The following is a 22037-nucleotide window of genomic DNA, read 5'->3' as shown; positions in this document are numbered from 1 at the left end:
AATTGGAAAACCAAAATGACTTCCTCAACAATCTAATTTACTTTTAAAGTTTCATAGAAGGTATTTTTCTACTTATATGTTATGTTCAATTGTTGCAACAACTAGAACACTTGAAAACAACTTTTAGTTAAAGGAAAGTCTGTTTTCACTATTATTGCTGGATCATTCAAATGATCTATTGTGTAAATATTGGTATTCCCAGCACCACGACTAAAATACAAATTTTTTAATTTGAATCAATAAGAACTAAAAATATAGTTAGAGGTACTTCCAGTTTTGTTAATGAGCAGTAAGTTGAAGTTTATTATAAATAATGAAGTAAAACATCTATTTAAAAATATACAATCACTACCAGATATACCTGGGTTTTTTCAATGACTTAATGCAATTGTGGCAATTACAGTCAACTTTCTTTTAAACAACTGTGGTACTCAAATGGTTTGGTTTTGAGAAATGCTGAAGATAAGCAAAAGTTGATCTATGATACCTAACCAACCTGATCAGTATGTGTGAAATAAAAACAAATAACTTTATAAAACAATTTATATTACAATAATCAACTGTAAGAATTGGCTTTGTGTTTAGGCAAGAAATGAAAATTATCTGGAACCGGTCCTAATAACATTTCACTAATTTTAATCCAGTCTGAAGCTGACGGAGATGCCATTAGAGTTTCCAGTTCGTCCCTACCCTTATACAGAGGTGGACGTTCATTAATTTTTTGTGGAGGGGTTTCTAACAAACCCACGGGAATGTATCTATATAAAAACGATAACCATTCCAACAAAAATCTACGAGTATTTTCAACACCACGATTATCAGAACCCCAATGTTCTAATCCATAATTTACATACTTTTTAATGATGTCAAATCTCTCAGAACTTGATATGTCCCATAATTTTTGTTCTTTAATTTCAGTAAAGATCCATGGTTTTATTAAGGCTCCTCTTCCTATCATAACTCCACATGTACTTGGTGCAGTTTGTCTTGCTTTGACATAGTCTTCATAACTCAATATGTCTCCGTTTCCAAATACTGGTAGTCCATCTACTGCTTTTGCCACTGTTTCTATGTATTCCCAATTCGCTGATTTTGTGTAACGCTGTTCTCTCGATCTACCGTGGATTGTTAAGAGGCTAGCCCCAAATTCTTTCAATTTTGGTGCCTAAAATTCAATTCATTTCAGAAATTTTATCCAAAAAGTTAGTTGGTGATTTGGATATGTTTCAAAATAATAATAATAAACAAAAAAATTGATTAATACTTACCAAAGTATGTGCTATATTTTCATTATTATATACACCCATCCTCATCTTGATGGTAAAAGGAACATCTAATATTGTACTAATGCTTCTAACACTAGATTCCAATACTTTTGTTCTTCGCATTAGCCCACATCCAGCTCCAGATTTATAAACCATTTCGATTGGACAACCCATGTTTAGATCCACAAAATCAATATTCGTTTCATTTTGAAGAAGTTGTCCACATTTTGCAAGTAAGTGTGGATTATTGGCGCACAATTGTACACCAAATAAGTCTTCACTTTTGTGTCGTTTTAAAAGAGCCCACTCCTGAGGTGAGCCTAAAAAAATCTATGTATAGCATCCATTAATGGAACTAACCACCATTAACAGTTACATTGACTGATTTTTTAAATTTAGTTCATATCTGACTCAAAGAACTAGATAGAAAGTGCTCTAAGGAGTACTATTCTAAGTTTAGTTTATAATTAGGAATTTTCTAAAAACCACAAAAAACAAGTTCACTGTTCAACATATTGACCACTCAAGTGGTACTCTGGAGTTGGAATCAATTGGACTGAATTGCTCACTGTACATTCCAGTGAAAGTTCACATTATTCAAGTATCATTCCGGCACTGGTCTGGAGTAACATGGACCAAGCTGAAAGTATTTTTTCAATTCATCAACTATATATTACCTTGAAGTAGTGATGAACACATTGCCATCTCACCGCATGTGATATTGGCCCCAAATTCTTTACATATACGTCTAAATGGTAGATTACCCACAGTAGTTAAAGGACTCAAGTATAATTTGTCTTTCCAATCAATATTTTTCTTTTCTCTTTGTAAAACAGATATTAAGTCTTCATCTGTTACAGCCCCACAAGTTTTTGTCTGGTCATCATTATTAATTTCTTTATCATTCTAAAACGTACAAAATTATATGTAAAGTTTATTTAATGTTTGAATTGGTACCTTCTTTAAATAATCTACATATTTTACACATTTTTCCGCCAAACTGAAATCATAAGTTCTTTTTCTAAGAGCTACTTGAACATCATGTTTAAGAATGTTGTGTGTATATGGACCATTTGAGTTGTATAATAAAAATTTGTCTTGATCAACTTTATTTGTACCTTCACTATGATTAATATGTGTATTACCAAACCTACAAGTTAATCCTCTGCTACATTTACCAGAAATTTCGTGATTGTAACATTGATCGCCAATATCTTTGGATTTTTTTTCTAAATATTTAGAAATATCATGTAGAAATTGACAATTATTTCTTTCGCATTTCGGAATTTCTTCTCCTTCTATTACATTTATTAATGTATTGCACAATTCTTCGCTTTTTTCCACCCTATAAGTTGGTCCTCGTGCTTTATTTTGACCTTTTAACTTATTTTTTGAGAATTTTTGTTTCTTTGAAGGGGGTTCCGAAATTTCTTTACTTGATTTTTCCATAGAATCCCTATCTTTTTCCGAAACATGATTTAAATTCAGCTCTTTCTTTTGATCTGAAACTACGTACCTAAAAATTATTAGTAAAATAATTGGTATTACAATTAAAAAGAATAATTTACTCTTGTTTTATTTTACAAGTACCACTGTTTGACATTGTATAAAGGTTTTGATTACTGTATTTTCGATTACTTTAAGCCAGATTATCATTAACTTCTAGTACAATTTATTCAAAATTGTCGGTAACAACTATACGTTAAAGCTATTTAAACTTTAAAATCCACGAGGTTATAGGTTATGTTTAGCCTATGACTTATAACGAAAGGGGATGTTGAAGTGAAACAGGTAGGCTAACCGGCTAACTACTAAGATTATTTTATTACTAAATTTTATGAGCCTTGGATTTCTAGAATCTACTTTCAACTAAGTTTAAAATAATTCACAATAACATTGATTTTATTAATTAATGTAAAAACCACACCTTTCCTCCTCTTTAACATTATATTCGCATTTCCTAGAGAAAAACCTTATTTTTTTTAATGTATTATTTCAATCAACGACTATGACCAACGAAGTATTTTTGTTTTTATAAAAAATCGTTCAACCTAATTTTAAAAATGTCATTAGAGTTTGGTGAAAATTTACGTTAGGTTGGTATTATATTTTCAACTTTCCATTCGATTTAGTAGTGTTGGCAATGCTCTTTTCCTTGCTAATAAATAATGGCTTCTTGTTAAGGCGGTGGGTGGTCGAGAATTTTATAATTTGCAAGTTTAGTGATAATTTTTGTATTTAAAACCATTTAATGAAAGTGTCAGAGCTATAAGTGGAACATAGTTATGAGTACTATTAGTTTATTCAGTGCACAGTGCTATTTTACTTCTTAAAGAGTTCCAAGTTGACATAAAGAATAATGATTTGCTCCAATATTATATAAAATGAGTTAATAATACTCATTTTAAGAGATTTGATGATCCACCGCTGTTATGATAATGTGTTTGAGTGTTAACTAATCCAAGTATTTAATTAACATGTAAGTAATCTGACCGTAATTATTATATATTATGTTAAGAAAGTAATAAACTGGTACAGTTGTTGTAATGTACTTTTGAACAATTTCGTAAAAAATATATGTATCTTTGTAAATAACTCAATATCTAACTCAGCTTAATTGAAAACATCTCAACTAGTAATTGTTTTGTTATTAAGTAAAGATATTGAACTAAATTGTTGCATTTTATATTCTTCTATTATTTTTTTCTATGAAAAGTTACACGTTTTGGTACTTATCTGCTCAAAAGTGGAACATAGCGATATGTTTGTGATAATAAAGAGTCACCACTTATGTATATTCGTACATAAAGTTACTTTTAAAGTTTAAATACAAATATTGTTGACAGAAAATTCAACTTCACCAGATACATATATTTTTAGCTTTTTGTTACAATCATTAGCAAAGAGTGATGTATGTGGGTGTTGAAATATATGTACTACTAATTCTTATATCCTCCTCTATTCTTGATGTAATCACATTTACACTGTAGAGGATAATTTGAACTATTCAATTTTTATGAGTATTTGCTATTTTACTATGGTGAATTTTGAAAAACTTATAATAGATCTTCTGTATTTATAGTATTGTATGGAAAACATGTTTTACAAAAACCTGTATTACATGTTCACATTTTTTTTAATGTTAAAATTACTTTGTAAATTCTTAGCATATTAAGTTTACAAATTATTGACTAAACTTTGTATTGAAGATAAAATAATACAAAAAATTAGTAAATATAAAAATTAATGTAATTCTGCAGCTGTTTATTATTGAATATTGTAATATGTCCACAAATTATATTTAATAAATAAAAAATTTTCGGAAATGTGTGCTTCAATTTGTTTGAAAAATGATCTTATATTCTTATATATTCTACACATTCCATATAATCAATCTTAACAGCTTGTGATATTAGTATGAGAAAAATGATTGTCTTCATATTCTTTTACTATCTTTAGAAAAACTATTCTGCTTAAATTATTCTAAAAATTGTTTAATGGCAATAAATTTGTGTTCATTCTACATTTTTTCAGAAGTACATTACATTCATTCTACAATTACCCCATTTGAATTAATCATATGAAATGATCAAAATTAAAATAAAAACTTTTTTGTTAATATTATATTTGTTTTAGAACCTCTATATCTAATTATGGCTAGAAAAGGAGATACCATTCGAAGCATCAATATTTCTGTTGTGGGTCTCTCTGGTGTGGAAAAAGACAAAGGCCATGCAGGAGTTGGAAAGTCATGTCTTTGTAATCGTTTCATGCGACCTCATGCAGAAGATTACAACGTAGACCATATCTCTGTTCTCAGTCAGACCGATTTTAGCGGCAGAGTCGTAAACAATGATCATTTTCTCTATTGGGGAGAAGTGATCAAAACCTCTGAAGAAGGTGTCGACTATCAATTCAGCTTAATAGAACAAACTGAATTTATCGATGACTCTTCATTTCAACCGTTTAAAGGTGGTAAGATGGAGCCATATGTTAAACGTTGTGCAGCTTCAAAAATTACTTCGGCTGAAAAGTTAATGTATATTTGTAAGAATCAATTAGGTATAGAAAAAGAATATGAACAAAAGGTACTACCGGATGGTAAACTCAATATTGATGGTTTTATATGTGTGTTTGATGTGAGCATTGTGCCAAGTAGGAGTATTGAGAAACAAGTCGAATTTGCAGCCGCTATTTTAAATAATTTGTTAAAAACTAAAAAGCCAATTGTATTTGCAACGACAAAAAATGATGATGCCAATGAGTTGTACATTAGAGAAGCACATAAACTAATATCTAGAAGCGAATATAAGAATAGTATACCCTTAGTAGAAACTTCTGCCCATGATAGTGTTAATATTGATGTGGCATTTATGCTATTGGCACAAGTGATTGATAAAACTAAAATTAGATCTAAAATACCATCTTATGCAGAAGCCGCTTTAGCCAAAAAAGAACTGATGGATGCTGCTAGTGAATCATTTATGAGACTTATAAGAGTACATGTTACTGATTGTCATGCCATGTGGTCCCAAACTGTGAAAAAACTGAATTCACATAAAGAGTGGATTCATTTCGTGCAACTATTTGGTTTGGACGGAACTCAGAGATTATTCAGAAGACATATTAAGAAACTTAAAGATGAACAATTAGCCAAACAGATAGCTCATTATATGGAAATGTTACCAGACGTTTTACACGAACTGGTTCCTGGATTTAACACATTAGCTGATATGGATTGGCCTTCTATACAACAATATCTTAAAACACATCCAAATTTTTCACAATACTTTTTTGAACGACCAGAGGATTTACCATGGTCGGAATGTTTAGAGGACAACGAAGAAACAAGAATACCTTTCGATGTTTTAGATACAAGCGAGGCAGAGACAGTTTTCAAAAATTATGTCAACATCTTGCAGCAAGAACAAAAACGTTTAGAATGGAAAAAGCAGTTCAAACAATTGTTAGAAGATACTGGTTATGTTACTCCTGGTAAACATCTGTCTGAAGTTAGGGTACTGTTTATGGGAAGAGAATGCTTTGAGGCTTTATCTGAACATGACTGTCAAAAAATTTACGACACACATCAAAGGGAGATTATAGAAAATGCCAAGCACAACTTTCAAGAACTCTTATTAGAACATGCTGATCTATTTTATCATTTTAAAAGTATCGCACCTACGGGCACAATAACTCAGGACGATATTAAAGAAATAACAGATGTTCTACAAGAAGACTTTAGGTATAAGATATTAGATAGACTTGATCAAGATAGAAAACTTACTCTATTCCAACATTTAGGTTTTATACATTTTCCTATTAGAGAACATTGTCCTGCATTTCCAAATTGTCAAGATTCTTTAATAGAACGCATTCTAGCGACAAAAACCCATCGACCTACTTCTTGGAATAACAGCAATCAATGGCTCATTAGCTCTGAAAATAATCAACTTAATCTACTTATATTAGGATTGAATAATTTGGCAGAAAATTTGGCGGTTAAAATAAGGAAACAATGCGATGACGACGAATACGAAATAGATTGCCAATTTTACAATTTAGATTACAGAGTTATAAATGGGGATGTTAGCTTACCCCACAATTCTTTTAGAACTTCCGACTTTATACCCCACGGTAGCTTTTGCGTCTATAATAATGCGGAATCATTTGAATATATAAGAGAAAGTTTGGAAAAAAAGTTACTTTCAAATTTGGAACAAGACGATAAGCTTCCTTTCCAAGGATTACCTATAGTATTGTTGTTCTTACAAGACTCCAGTATTGATGAAAAAGACGTTTTGAGATTGCGAGAAGACGGACAAAATTTAGCCGATAATTTGCAGTGTCCTTTCATGGATATCTGCTTAGAACAGATAACCGAGGAACAATTAGTGCATGATGCCTTGCATCAATTGATGCAGAGCATCCACCATCGAGCAGGTTTTCTTAATATCAATCAATCTGTTATCGAATGCGTTGAACCCGATATTCGAATAATAATGTGCATGTTTTGTGGTGATCCTTATTCTATAGAAAATATCCTAGGTCCACTATTATCGCATCAAATATGCTTCTTATCTTCGTCACACAGCATCATCTTGGAAACATTTTTAGGCGATTCTAAGCGGAAGGTGGAGGTAATCATCTCTTCTTTTCACGGAGCCAACACTTTCAGAGATGAACTCGTCCATGGTTTTATATTGGTTTATTCCACAAAAAGGAAAGCATCTCTGGCAACACTAAACGCATTTTCGATGAACATTCCTAATTTACCTATACAGATTTTAGCCGTAACCGACGATGGAAGTGCGACAGCTTTTTTTAATGACGATTTGAGTCAATTATTGATAACAGAAGGTAATGCTACAGCCGATAGATTACACGCACATTTTATGACATCGTCTAGTTCGATGCAACATAAAACTGCTTTCTTTACACCTTTCTTTAAAGAAGTTTGGGAAAAGAAACCGGAAATTGAGCAAGCTTTCCACATGGAAGAACCGTCTGGTTTGGATAGTGGAGAAGGTACTTTAGAACGTTCGAAGAGTCAAAGACACGGTCATCCTCTACCGCCACCGCGTAATGAAAGTTACTACTTGAAACTAAACGATGGCAGCGAAAGCGAAAATTTTGAACTTAGCGGTCCAGATGAAAGATTGAGCTCCAGTGATCATAGTGATAAATTTTCCAGTATCTATATGTATGGCAGCGAAGGAAGTGAGAAAAAGAGGAGTATGCATTCAGGATTTCACGTGTATCCACCTCCTGCCACTCCACCAGAACCAGCACCTCCAGATAACATTCTCAATTCAAGACATTCCAAGAAACAGTTGCTTTCCACTTCTCAAACGTCCTTAGAGGACGTTCCTTACGGAGACCACCCGATGTCTATTCCTGGCAGCGCTTGGAATAGTTATCAACAGCACGCTTTTACTACTGGTCGTCGTCATATCCCCATATCGAAATCACGATCGAAAGGAATCTCGCAAACTTTAAAACAACCAGGAAAATTGAATATGAAAAATTATTCGGCCGTAACTGAAGCTATAGCTAGGATGAACGTTACAGATATATCTTCATCTAATTTCGGTAACGCCCCACTGGCTACTCCCGAAGCAGTTGACTTAGGTTGTGAATATGCTCAAGTTAAAGATCTCGTCCATAATATGTATCCCGGTCAGAGCCCAGAGTATATGTATACGATGGTACAAGATGCCATCAATACAAAATCAAAATTGAGACAAAGAAGAGAGAAAGGTCAACCTTCTTATTCTGATACTGACAGCGAATGGAGTAGTTTGGAAAGAAGACAAAGGGCTAGTGAAATATATTCGAAAGTCAGTCGAAAAGGCGGCACCCATAAGAGACAAAGAAAGAAAAGAACCGCCATTCCAGTACAACCTCCTCGAGTACCACAGCTCGGTTCATTCACGTTGCCGTCAGTTCATACACCCGTTTCTGATGTAGATAACGATAAAGTGACCGTTCCGAGTGATTCAAATTCAGATTCATCGGACGTTAGCGAACCGGAGCAGTTCCCTCCACAAAGTACTTCTGATTTACGAATGAGATTTTCTCAAAAACGTTCAGTGAGTCTGAAAAAAAGGTTGCCAGATTCTACGAATCCGCATCACTTTAATATCCAATTAAATTCTATGGAAATGTATCAGGGTCAGGGGTTGATGCACGACGACGAATCCAGTTTAGACGTGTCATCCCCGAGAGACAACAATTCTCCCATGTTTGGCGTTTTACCAAAGATGAAAGAATCCGAAATAGAAAAAATGTTACGCAAACGAGAAAAACAAAAGGCGAAAGATGATTCGAAATTGGAAAAACGTAGATTAAAGGAAGAAAAATTAAGGAAAGTGGCAGAAGAGAGAGATAAAAAGAAACAAAAATCCAAACAGAAAACATTACCTGTCAGTGGAGCTCCATCCAAATTATCAGACTTTATACAATCTGATAAAAACTTTGTTCCAAGTTTTATGGAAAAATGTGTTAAATTTATCGAAACTGAAGGTTTGGACTCTGAAGGAATTTATCGAGTTCCCGGTAATAGAGCCCACGTCGATCTGTTATTTACTAAATTCGAAGAAGATGCAAATGTCGATATAACAGATCTTGACATTCCAGTCAACGCTGTCGCTACAGCGCTAAAAGACTTTGTTTCCAAAAGACTACCCCCCTTATTCGAACCGGAGGTAATGACAGAAATGGAGGAGATAGCCGGTACCAGACTGAAACCCATGGTGACCACATGTGGTAATCTAGAAGTTAAGAACGATCGCAGCTGTAGATTACTAGCTTTAAGAAGTATGCTAGATAAATTACCGCCGATAAATTTCCAAATTTTGAAATTTGTTTTTCAACATTTCGTCCGCGTTACGGAAAATTCCAAATTGAATAGTATGGATAGTAAGAATTTAGCAATATGTTGGTGGCCTACTTTATTACCAATAGAATTCAGCGATATGGGTAGATTTGAACAGATGCGACCGTACCTCGAAGATATTGTTCAAACGATGATAGATCAGTATCCGTTTTTGTTTTGTGGTAAAGAGGCTTTTGTAATGGTTTAAAGAAGCTTATAGATGTATAAACAACGCACAATTTTCCTATTATTTCAGCCTCTGTATCGGTGTTTTAGTCACCTGCAATCATCACTGATGTTTCATTGAATAATCATTTTTCAATTCCACATAATTCCATTTCTTTTTTTCATTTCAAAAAGAAATTTATCATTTAATCCAACACCATGACTTGTTATGCTGTTTTGGTGATTTTAGTGGACTATAAGTCACTAGTGAGCGATAAAACACCGTTAGTTATTGATCCCATAATTATGGCGATTTTACAAATTTAAAACAATCATTTTTTTTTAATTAAACACCATAAGATATTAAATCATGGTGATTTTGGGAATTTAGTGGCTTATAGGTCACTAGTGAATTATAAAACACTATGAGTTATTAATTCATGGCGTTTTTGAAAATTTAGTGGCTTATAAGTCTCTAGTGAATTATAAAACACTATGAGTTAATCATCAATGGTGTTTTTTGGGAATTTAATGACCTATAAGTTAGTACTAAGTCATAAAACTCCATGATTAATAAATCCCATAATTATGGCGATTTTAGAAATTTAAAACAATCATTTTTTTTTTTAATTAAACACCATAAGATATTAAATCATGGTGATTTTGGGAATTTAGTGGCTTATAGGTCACTAGTGAATTATAAAACACTATGAGTTATTAATTCATGGCGTTTTTGAAAATTTAGTGGCTTATAAGTCTCTAGTGAATTATAAAACACTATGAGTTAATCATCAATGGTGTTTTTTGGGAATTTAATGACCTATAAGTTAGTACTAAGTCATAAAACTCCATGATTAATAAATCCCATAATTATGGCGATTTTAGAAATTTAAAACAATCATTTTTTTTTTAATTAAACACCATAAGATATTAAATCATGGTTATTTTGGGAATTTATTGGCTTATAAGTGACTAGTGAGTTATTAGAAATCATAATTTATTAATCAATGGTGTTTTTGAAAATTTAGTGGCTTCTAAGTCTCTAGTGAATTATAAAACACTATGAGTTAATCATCCATGGTGTTTTTTGGGAATGTAGTGACCTATAAGTTAGTACTAAGTCATAAAACTCCATGAGTAATGAATCCCATGATTATGGCGATTTTACAAATTTAAAACAAACATTTTTTTTAATTAAACACCATAAGTTATTAAACCATACTGTTTTGGTGAATTTAGTGGCTAGCTAATTATGGCGATTTTGGGAATACAAAACATTAATTTTTTTAATTAAACACCGTAATTTATTCAATTATGGTGTTTTGGTGAATTTATTGGCCTATAAGTGAGTAGTGAGTTATAAAACATCATAATTTATTAATCCATGGTGTTTTTGGAAATTTAGTGGCTTATAATTAAGTGGTGAAATGTTATGAGTTATTGATCCATGGTATTTTTGGGAATTCAGTGGCATATAACTCACTAGTGAGTTATTAATCCCATAATTATAGCGATTTTAGGAATTTAAAATACCCCCAGTACATTATGATGTTCTAAAATCTTATAAATATGTTCCGGAGAAAAGATTAATTTCCAATTGTTTTATATCTTTGTAACAATGGTTATTTTTATAACACCCCAGTGACTTATTGGCCATTAAATTCACATTAAAAATACCATGGATTAATAACTTGATTTTTTTTGTTTTCGTGTTCAAAATGTTTATTCAGTTAAATATCAGCGATGATGGTTTTACTCATTGTTGTTGAATTGAGAGGCCTTTTATGTTAAAATTTAGAAGGAAGAATGGGTAGCAAGAGAATAATTGTTAAAATTAATGGTGTGATGACCCAGTATTTGTATTTTTACATTAACTAGATGGAAGTATTTCAAATTGCTGTATGATACTTTTATAAATGACTATGTATGAACAATGTTCAGTATACTATGACTGGGTTGTTGTATTAGGATAGTAAATGTTGTATCTTTTTTCAAATATCATCGAGATTGTAGCGCAGCTACTTTGTCCATTGTTGGAATTTTTATTTTTGAAATAAAAACAGCTCTCCTTTTGAACTTAGTATTAGCTACATTTATTTTCAAAATGATTCCATTCACTTTTGAGGTATGGTCCTCGAAAACGTGCTTGAAATATTTATAGACTGAGTCATTCAAATATGACTTGGAGTGCCAATATTACTAAATTATATTTCTAGTCCGTGCAATTATGACAGTTGCTTAATTTCATAAATATATATTTTTTTATTTTTACTTAAATAGTTACTAGTAAAGTCATCTACCCACAATATATATTAACGAATATGATATCTGCAGATATTCAATTTTCATTTGTGGTAAATAAATCTATAGGTATATAAATCGAACGCCCAAGTGTACTAACTCTAATATATTTCCGAGCTTTCGTCTAGGACTGAAATATTAAAAAAATGTAAAGAATCTTAACAACAATAAAAATTACTTATACTACAATACTTAACTAATTTTTATTATTATTATTATGATTTTTTACATATTTTTATATCGTAGTTGACCAAAATTTCAGTCCCATACGAAAGCTGGAAATATATTAGAGTTAGTACACTTGGATGTTTGATTTCGTGTTAGTTAAACTATTTATAACTCGAGACTAGCCGAATAGGAATGGCTGAAAATTGGTTTAGAGGTAGTTTGGAACCAGGAGAAGGACATAGGATACTTTTTATTTAGTTTCCGCTGGACGTGACATAAAACGTGATATAAGAAAACGAAACAAACAGAAAAAAAATGTGTATAAACATCATGGACTAGCGATTCATGGAGTATGAATTTGATAATTAGAAGTTTTGAAGTTAGAGGATGATGTATTTGTTTCGAGTTTATATTATCTTATCGCGGGGGATATTACCATTAAAATGTCGCGTCCAAAACTATCGAATCGATAAATTCATAATGCAACTAGGATTCGAAACATTACGAATAATAGGATTGAAGAAGAACAAGACATTGTACATAAAGAGCGACGGCTTAGTATGGCTCGGCTCCATGCCTACAATTCAGAAGAGCAAATCGAAACGACTCTGTTGACAATGCGAAATCGTCGAGCAAACTTCAGAGATCAACAACTAGATAATCTATGAAGTACTGATTTGAATCGAGCAGCGTATCGATATAATTTCAATCAATAACTACGTTCACATTGGACCAATGGACATTGTTTGAGAATATTGTGGCGCATTGAAGTTTTCCGAAGAAATTGTGCTGCCTTAGTGGGAAATAGAAATTGCGATTTAATTAACTTCGCAACTTGAGCCATTGCTTTGCTTTGTGGCGAAATAAATTTTCTAGCAAACACTCGAAAATACAATGGTTGTATTATACTAGGATGCTAGCATCCCACTTTGAGTCGAATTTGTGTTGGGATGCTAGTATCCCGGACTGCTATTTTATTTTAATTTTTTGCCAGTCGTCAATATGGCCCCAACGAATGAAGAGATGTTGTTGCTGATGTTACTAATTAACAAAAGGCGTCGTACAAAAAGGAAGTTTAGTGTGGCCCCCTTTTTAGCTGTCCGTCGTGTTAAAAGCCTGTATTTTACATCGTTTGATGAACTGTGCAATAGTGAAACAAGATTTTTTAAATACTTTAGAATGTCACTTCCTTCTTTCAAAGAACTTCTAGGCTACATCCAAAGCGACATCTCTAAACAAGATACAAGATTCCTCAGACCAATTTCACCCGAAGAGAAGCTAGTCATACCTCTGATCCAACTGCGCGCGCGCATTTGTCAAATAGAGCGCCTGCTCGGATGCTAGCAGCCTAGTATAATGCGCCGTATTTGAACCAATGCCCCACAACCGATTTTGCAACCAGCGACCAGCCGGGATGCACAAAGTGGCTGTTTTAGCATCTGATGCTGGCAGCCCTAGTCTAATCGCTCCCATTTGATTCAATGCAATTTAATTTGGAGCAAACATTATCGAAGAACGGGGATTTAATCTGACCTTCAAAGGTTTTATTTATTTGTACGTTCCTGGTTTACCAGCGCACAATTTAAGTTTGAAGCTTAGCTCTGTAGTAATCGTACTTCGAAACATTTACGCTACGATACTCAAAGGAAAATACCAAGGTGGGGATGATTCGAATCGATTTGCCGTTTGAGCTTAAACGTCTTCGTATCGAATTAACAAATCACAAGGATAACTTTTGAAAGTTTATGGTCTGAATCTAGAGAATCCATGTTCAACTATATGAGGCATGTTTACGAATCTGAAGACCATCTGCGTTATTCTATCTTGAGCCTAATAATAAAAAAATGTCGTTTATCACATGGTGCTTCATTAAAGAGTTTAATCTATGAACCAAAATACCTGGAGTCGTTATGAACATTAACAGTCTGAATCTAGAAAATCCCATGGTCAATTATATGTGATTCATTAAAGACTATGTGCACCAAAAAAAAAGTATCGAAGATAGTGTAGAAGTAGCACAAACTTGAACTTACTACAATTCATGGAAAAAAATATATACAACGAAAGTTTAAACTACGTCGCGCGAGCTGAATCTCTGGAAACGACGTAGCTTTGCTGAGACATCGGCGTTCGAGGTCTTATCGTTTCGCTGCACCAAGACAGAATGAATTTATCCTCGATTCCAAAAGTCCCACCTGGGTTCGCGTAAATACGGAACAATGGGAAGGAGGTAGGTATATTGGTTTTTCCAAAAAAGTGTATCGTGTATATCGGGGAGGATTAATTTAACTGTATGCTATTGGGACAAAGTTCGCCGGGTTGGCTGGTGATTTAATAATTTTGAAATAAATTCAATTTCTAGTGAATTTGGTCTGCATATAAACACATTTTTTGGACTTTTTTTTGTAAACATGAAAAAGTTGAAATGAATAATAAATTGTTTTGCTGATTCACATAGTAGTTTGAAATATATACATTGTAAATGACTTTACTACTACTATTCATTGGCATAAAAGCGGAATATTTATTCAATTTATCAAATAAATTTTGTTGTATTTATTTCTTTTAGCCTTTTTATATTAATTTTGTTTTTCAATAGAGGCAACAAATGTATTTTTTTACAATCTTATATTATTAACGTAGGTGTATTGATTATTTTCATGTACTGTTTCACAAATTTAACTGGTATTGTAATTTATTTTTATCTAATAGACTTTTAGTAAATTTTGTGTTTGTCCCATAGTTTAATATTTTGAAAAAAGTTGTCGTTTAATCTCATTTGCATAAATATATCCAGCTTTAGATTATGATCAGAGGGTACAGAAAGATCAATCGAAATATTCAAACTTTGGCACATTTTTTCAAAAATTATGAAAATATGATAGGCAAAGTTTCATTATGTCTATTGAGACAACGATTTTTCTGGATTGTTTACAAGGATATCAAACATTTTTCCATCAGAGTTTGTCACATATTAAACTGAAGATCTTCATCACAATCTTAAGCAAAAAAACGCTAGTTACCTTTGAGATACTGCCTTAATGTTTGATGGGACATATCAATAACATTTTGATGCCCAGATTTTCGACGTCTAACTTTATCTATCAATTGATAGTTTTAAAATCAAATTATGCTTCAGATAACACTATTTCTTGACCTTTTAATGTCAAGTGTTATTAAATATAGAACTACACCAACGATGTTTCGATAACTATAAGTTATCATCTTCAGAGACTGGGGGAAAACTTGTTTACTTTCTACCTAAACAATTTCTGAAGACTTGAGACAATGTAATTTTGTTTGTGTGTTGGTACCAGTGTGTTGAATACAGGGTTTGTCCGGAAAGTAATAGGACTGAGTCTATTTAAAAAAATTTATTGAGCCAATCGTTACAATTCTTTAAAAACTTTCAAAATAGGCTCCTTCTGCGTCGATGCAGCGCTGCCAGCAGGCATTCTCCGGAATAGCCTTGAAAGCCGCGGTGCATGCTGCTTGGATCACCTCTAGCGTCTCGAAATGCTTGCCTTTCATCGAGGAAACAAAAAAAAGTCCGGGGAGCCACATCTGGGCTGTAGGGCGGCTGCGGAAGCGTTGAAATGCCGGCCTTAGTCAGGTAGCTGTTCACAAAAAAGGCGGTGTCGTTGTTTTGCAACTTCCAGTCTGCTGCGATGTCTTGTCGGACCCGGTTGACCCTTCGTTTGAGTCTCTTGAGCACTTCCATGTAAAACTTGGCGTTGACGGTTTGTCCAGGAGGAACAAATTCATGGTGGACGATGGCTTTGATGTCAAAAAAGACAATGAGCATCGTTTTCACTTTGGATTTGCTCATTCTTCCCTTTTTTGGGCGAGGAGACGCCGGTGTGTGCCACTCGGAAGATTGCCTCTTTGTCTCGGGATCATACTCAAAGATTCATGACTCGTCACCTGTGATTACGTTATTCATAAATTGGGGGTCACTTTCACACATGCTCGAATTTTCTTGGCACACTTCCACTCGCCGCAATTTCTGGTCGTCAGAGAGCACTTTTGGGACCATCTTCGCGCACACCTTGCGCATCTTCAAATGCTCCGTCACAATGTCATGAACCACAGATTTTGGTGAATTTAACATCTGGGCAATCAAACGAATACTTAGTCAAACGTCTCTGTCGCAGATTTACCGAGTTTCACACAGAATTTAATTGCGTACCTCTGCTCTAACGAACGCTGCATTTTCGGCTTGCACAACTCACAGAAACACGTCGCGCGAAAATGCCTGCCCTGACTCTCCAGGTGCTCGGAGACAACTGACCAGCCGCTCGTTTGTTAGCTAGGAACGCCCTCTACCGAATCCAGTTGGTGCGCGCACGCTCTGAAGTATAATTGCGGCGGAAGAAAATCAATCCTATTACTTTCCGGACAAACCCTGTATAATTAAAGTCAATATTTAATATTTTGAAATGTAGAATGAAAATGAATATCAAAAATCTTCGTAATTGAAAATTGTGCAAATATGAATTGAACGATAACTGATTTTTTTTTTCAATAACTCAAATCCAAAATCGAATAATTTTTAATTTTCAGTAATTTTTTTCCTATTGTTTTCATTAGTGATAAACGCTGTGATATATTATTTTAAAAATTTTCGATACCTTTTTAAAGTGTATTATTTCTTAATTTATAATCGAAATGCAATACAGTCCCTATGTGTACATCTCTATTTTATTTAAGTTTTATCATATTAGACAATTTTTATTATTAGAGATAATTTTTATTTCGAGGACCTTTTGAGGATACCTAGATGTTAGTATATCCAAAAAAAAAAAAAATATAAATATCCACATGTTTTTCACTGAATAAATGTCGTGAAAATTTTTAACGAGAAAAAAAAATGGGTTTCAGCTCCAAATTAGATAGAGGGTGTTGGGGAACACCAATCACAGCCCGTTTAAGCTCCTCTTTGGACATAATAAGTTTTTGAATCTAGTTTTTTTTCTGAAAATTAGCGAAAATTGTTTTTTTACCATCTCCTCCACAGCTCTGCGTTTTTAAAATTTGTTCTAAGGTATAATCAGTTTATGAGGTTCAAAACTTAAATAAAAATCTTGAATTATCAAAATAAAAAATCATTTTTTGAAAATGGTTCATGGTTTTAATAGAATATTGAGTAAGAGTATGATAAGCCACCCAACGACGATAATAATGAAACTCTATTCACAGACAATTGACATTTACTTCCGGATATGCCGGAAGTTGTCGTTATCTCAGAAAGGCCAACAGATATCGAACCGTGGATAACTTTGTTCGATAGATCTAATCAATATCTATCTGTGTGTAAAAAGTCATGATGATCGACGCACGCGCAGAAGAGTTTCTCTGAAAAAAGTATACAAATGCATCATTTTTATAAAAAAAAAACACGTCGTTCCAGGAAGCATAATTCATACAGATGGCTGGCTAGCCTATCGATGCCTACACTCATGAGTGGGTCAAGCACATAGAAAGATTTGTTTCTGATAGCTGGGTTCATACTGAAAGAATTGAGACCAGCTGGAAACCTCTGAGAACATTCTTCCACGATAAGCACGTACCTTTGGAAGGCTGGGAGGACAGAATCATAGAATATACATGGCGACGAGAATGTAGTAAATCTGAACCAAAAATAGACCCACTCATTTCATTAATAGAAGAAATCAAAAAATATTTTCAAATGTAAAAGCTATAGATTTAAGTCCAATTAAAATGTTTAATTGAATAAAATTATTTTTGTTTGCCTTTATTTCAGTCTCTAACACAACCTACCCAAACCTTACAAAAATTATTCAATTTTAACACAGAAACTCTTCTACGCGTGCGTCGATTATCATGACTTTTCACACACATATAGATCTTGATGGAATCTATCGAACAAAGTTCGGTGACTGTCATGGTGAAAGTAGTGTCATCGTAAGATTACAAACAGTAATAAGATGATACCGCGCCTGCGCAGTTAGTATACTGGGTTCGTCTACACCTTAATACAAAGTTATCCATGGTTCGATATGTGTTAGTTTTCCTGAGATAATGACAATTTTCGGCATATCCGGAAGTAAATGTCAATTTTCTATGTATAGAGTTTCATGATGATCGTCGTGAGGTGGCTTATCGTACTTGTGCCGAATATTTACCACTAATGTGGCAACAATGTACAAAATGGATGTTTTAGATTTGAAACTGTTAAAATATATGTTTTGAACCAAACGAATCGCCCTAAATATAACATCAACTTATAAATGAAAATGATCAAATATCAATTTTTATTTGCTGCTATTGGAAAACAAATTAATTTTTCTTCTGCGACATTTTATCTGTGTTGACAGGTAACAAAATGTCATTTTTTATATAAAATTATCTTTTCCCCGGATATTGTATAAACACGTAAACAACGGTAGATATTTAATTTCAAAATATTTTATTATACAATAAAGTTATATTTCGTTTATATCAAGGGTTGGAATTTCTGGAACTGTTGGTGATATTCTCACTGAACACACTGTTTACACTACAACTACACCAATACTTAAAATTACACTGTCTGGCGCGCGTTTCGATAACCAAGTTATCGTCTTCAGAGAATGAAGGTAAAATAAAACCTAATATGTATGGGGGATTAGTTGAAAAAGTGTCCAGTTAAAAACAGCAAATTATAATACGAAGACTCGCCAAAATAGCGCTACTGTAGCTAGTGGAAACGATATGAATTTAGCGGGATAATAATTTTCGAATAAATCTATATTAATAGTTTCTTAGAAATAGTTCACTTTCAAAAAGTCAATTTACTATACCATTGTTGCACTCTTTTTAAAATTCTTCAACTTGCTACTTCCACCTTAATTTGCTTCCTTTCAACAGACACTTTTCGATACACCGAGATGGTTCTCCTCACCTCTACTCTCCATATTTAGTAGTCAAGGAATAATTAAGATTCTGACAGTCGCTAACCTTTGGCGCATGCGTACTTTTTCTGTAGCAGCGCTAGTCTCGTTACTTAAAACCAAGGACACATTTTTAACACGTATCGTGTTAATAAGTGTTATATAAATATCAATTAAATTATTTTAAGTAGATTTATGCATATTAGAGGACGATTTAACACGAGTTTTCAATATCTACGTTGGTCATATTTTCGTCAGAAGGGCTACAAAATGTTTTAGGTTATATTCACCACCTGTGCCGAGTTTGTTTATCGGTATGTTCTGTACGTGACTGAAAAGTGTTTTCTTAATATATCTAAATTTATTGTGATATTAATTTCGGCCACAGATATTCACCACATTCGTGCCTACGTTGGTTCATTGGATGAACCCAGTACGCCCTGGATTCGTGTAGCAGAAACCGCAACAATTTCCTCTTCTTTATCCAACCAATCCATCTCTTCTTGTAGGTGCTCCGTTATGTTATAAGTTCCGTGAATTTGTGTTGTGTGAACGTGAAGGTCGAGGATAAAACTTCACCATTCTAAAAAAATCAAAATATCAGCTGGCGCACACGTTTTGCAACACAGATATGTGTCCGGCCTATGTGAAGTGTCGTGTTAACACGTGTTAAAAATGTGTCATTAGTTTTTTTAACATTTTTAATTCAAATAAAAGGGGATCGGGTAATGTTGTTTTTAGTTTGTCAAAAACAGTTATTACTAATAGTACAGTCTGATAATTTTATAGATTTGTTGTATTTTTTTTCTTAGATCGTATAGTAGAAATCGTAATACATTTTCTCAGAGAGAAATAGTAAATTCGAATGAATCTTGGATTAGATTTTAATAAATTCATTGAATAACTCACATTTTAATGCATCTCATTTATTTATAATATTTATTTCACTATATCACATATCAAGTCATTAAAAAAACACTCAAATCTGCTAATTTAGTGTTAGGAATTGATGTGCAAAACAATAACCTGTTTTTTCCAATATAAATGTGATCGTTTTCGCTATTAAAGGCGTTTATAGTTTATTTTTTGTGATTGGTTATATACCCGCTTTCATAAAAATCGACCCACTTATTTCGATGTTTAAAATACTGAAATTAATGCATTAAGCAAATTATTTTCTTTATTATTAACATAAATAGCGTCGTTGACAATTTAAAACTTGACAATTAATTTCTTATTAATGGGTATGATCACCCGCATAGATCCAATCAAGTTAGCTATTCGTTTTTGTGGCATATTAAGCCACAAATTCTGTATATTGCAATTGTATTTTAATTGTATCTTTATTTAGTCATTTTTATGTTTGTTTTTTAGTTTTTACACGCTTTTGTCTACAAATTGTAACAATTTTTTCTCTCGCACTTCTTCTACTGCAAAAATAATCACTGGGATCGAATTTGGGGCAGGAAGTCTAGCTCTAATTCTTCTTTTTAACTCATCCCGTAAATATTCTATTGGATTTAGGTCAGGACTGAATGCTGGCCACTCCATAACCCGAAAACCGACTTCTGCAATGTAATCTTGCACGATGCTGGTGTGGGGCCTTGCATTGTCATGCATAAAAGTAAATTCGTCTTTATTGCATTGCTCAAATCTCCTCGATATATTGTATCAGCCGTTAAACCTCTTCTTCCCTACGGTTCGTGTTCCTATAGAAATTGCATCCCAGATGATGCAGGAATCACCTTCATAAACACTATCCATATTCTTCAAATGTCTTTGTTGTCATTGTTCCAATGTCTTATTCATATGCGTGCAAAACGCAGGCGTGCTTGTCGATCAGCTGGAGTAAATTTTGGACCAATCGCAAGTGTTTTAAGAGTCAGGTTATCACCTTGCAGTCTTACTGTCCACTGACTAATAGTCACTCCTAGCACCTTTGCACTTGAACGGCATTAAGGTGACGATTTCTTAATGTCGTTGATGTAATAAAGCGGACATCACGGGGGGTTGTAAATTGCTTTCTGCCCGTTCCAGGTTGCCTATGAAAGGATCCAGTCTCTTCATAACGCTGGCTGACCTCGCCGGGAATACTCGACAGTCGTCCAGTGTAATTCGATAGGTTAGCCATGTAGTTTTATGAATGATTCCTTTGAATTGAAGTATTTGAATAACAACAAAACATATCGACGCTTTTTTTTCACTGTAGGATTTCTCCGACGTTCATCTCTGAGTCAATATCGAGACACCCGTCTGTGGGGTTTCGAAACACTTGTTGTTACGGACAATTTTTGATACTTCGAGATGATTATACTCCGTATTTTGGACAGATATTAATTTTATTCATTGGGGATCACTAATTAAATGTCCAACCACTAAAACTTAAAATTAAATTTCATCCAAGTTCGTAACGAAGGGTATGAAGTATTCACAACGTGTCAAGTGATTATTTTTTTTATACAACCATGAATAAAAAATTGTATTAATATTTATATTGAAGCAACAGACATATCTGTAAAATTTGGTATCTTTGCTAATTGAAATAAATCGCATATATCGAGAAACTAAACTTTAATTTGTTTGTGAAAGCTCAAAAAATAAAATTACTGATTTTGGATGGTTCTAATTCAGTGTATAATATGTGGATATTTTGTAGATCTCTTAATTCTTAAATATAAGAACTATTCTCATTGCTAGGATGTGTATATATGTAAACAAACAAAAAAGAAAAAAATTGTTTATTTATGCTTTATATTTATTCATTATTATACTCATACCAGCTTGCTGTACTTTCAATGTTGTTGGATTATTTTGTAAGATTTATCATTTATAAATTTGTATTTCTGTTTTAATAAACGATTATTCATA

At 33.2% G+C, this 22037-nt stretch overlaps 2 protein-coding genes across 3 annotated transcripts; one reads left to right on the top strand and one right to left on the bottom strand.

Annotated features, from left to right (window-relative positions):
- Positions 1-529: 529 nt before the first annotated feature.
- LOC130442158 (tRNA-dihydrouridine(47) synthase [NAD(P)(+)]-like) lies at positions 530-3329 on the bottom strand. Of its 2 annotated transcripts, none has more exons than XM_056776241.1 (5): positions 3193-3329; positions 2223-2773; positions 1943-2171; positions 1269-1585; positions 530-1165 (listed from the first exon to the last, which is right to left on the bottom strand). In XM_056776241.1, exons 1-5 carry the CDS (start codon positions 3209-3211, stop codon positions 557-559), a joined length of 1725 nt encoding a protein of 574 aa, XP_056632219.1. In that variant the 5' UTR covers positions 3212-3329; the 3' UTR covers positions 530-556. The 2 variants fall into 2 exon arrangements, with proteins under 2 accessions (XP_056632219.1, XP_056632218.1); XM_056776240.1 differs by having other exon boundaries at positions 2223-2781; positions 2834-3201.
- Positions 3330-3407: 78 nt separating this feature from the next.
- LOC130441540 (rho GTPase-activating protein 190) lies at positions 3408-22037 on the top strand. Its single transcript, XM_056775265.1, has 2 exons — positions 3408-3744; positions 4902-22037. The coding sequence occupies exon 2, from the start codon at positions 4919-4921 to the stop codon at positions 9848-9850; it is 4932 nt and encodes a 1643-aa protein (XP_056631243.1). The 5' UTR covers positions 3408-3744; positions 4902-4918; the 3' UTR covers positions 9851-22037.

Source organism: Diorhabda sublineata, chromosome 3 (genome assembly GCF_026230105.1).
Source record: "Diorhabda sublineata isolate icDioSubl1.1 chromosome 3, icDioSubl1.1, whole genome shotgun sequence".
In the NCBI taxonomy this organism is placed as follows: domain Eukaryota; kingdom Metazoa; phylum Arthropoda; class Insecta; order Coleoptera; family Chrysomelidae; genus Diorhabda; species Diorhabda sublineata.
Note: the sequence above shows the minus strand (reverse complement) of the source record. Positions and strands in the feature narration are given on the sequence as shown.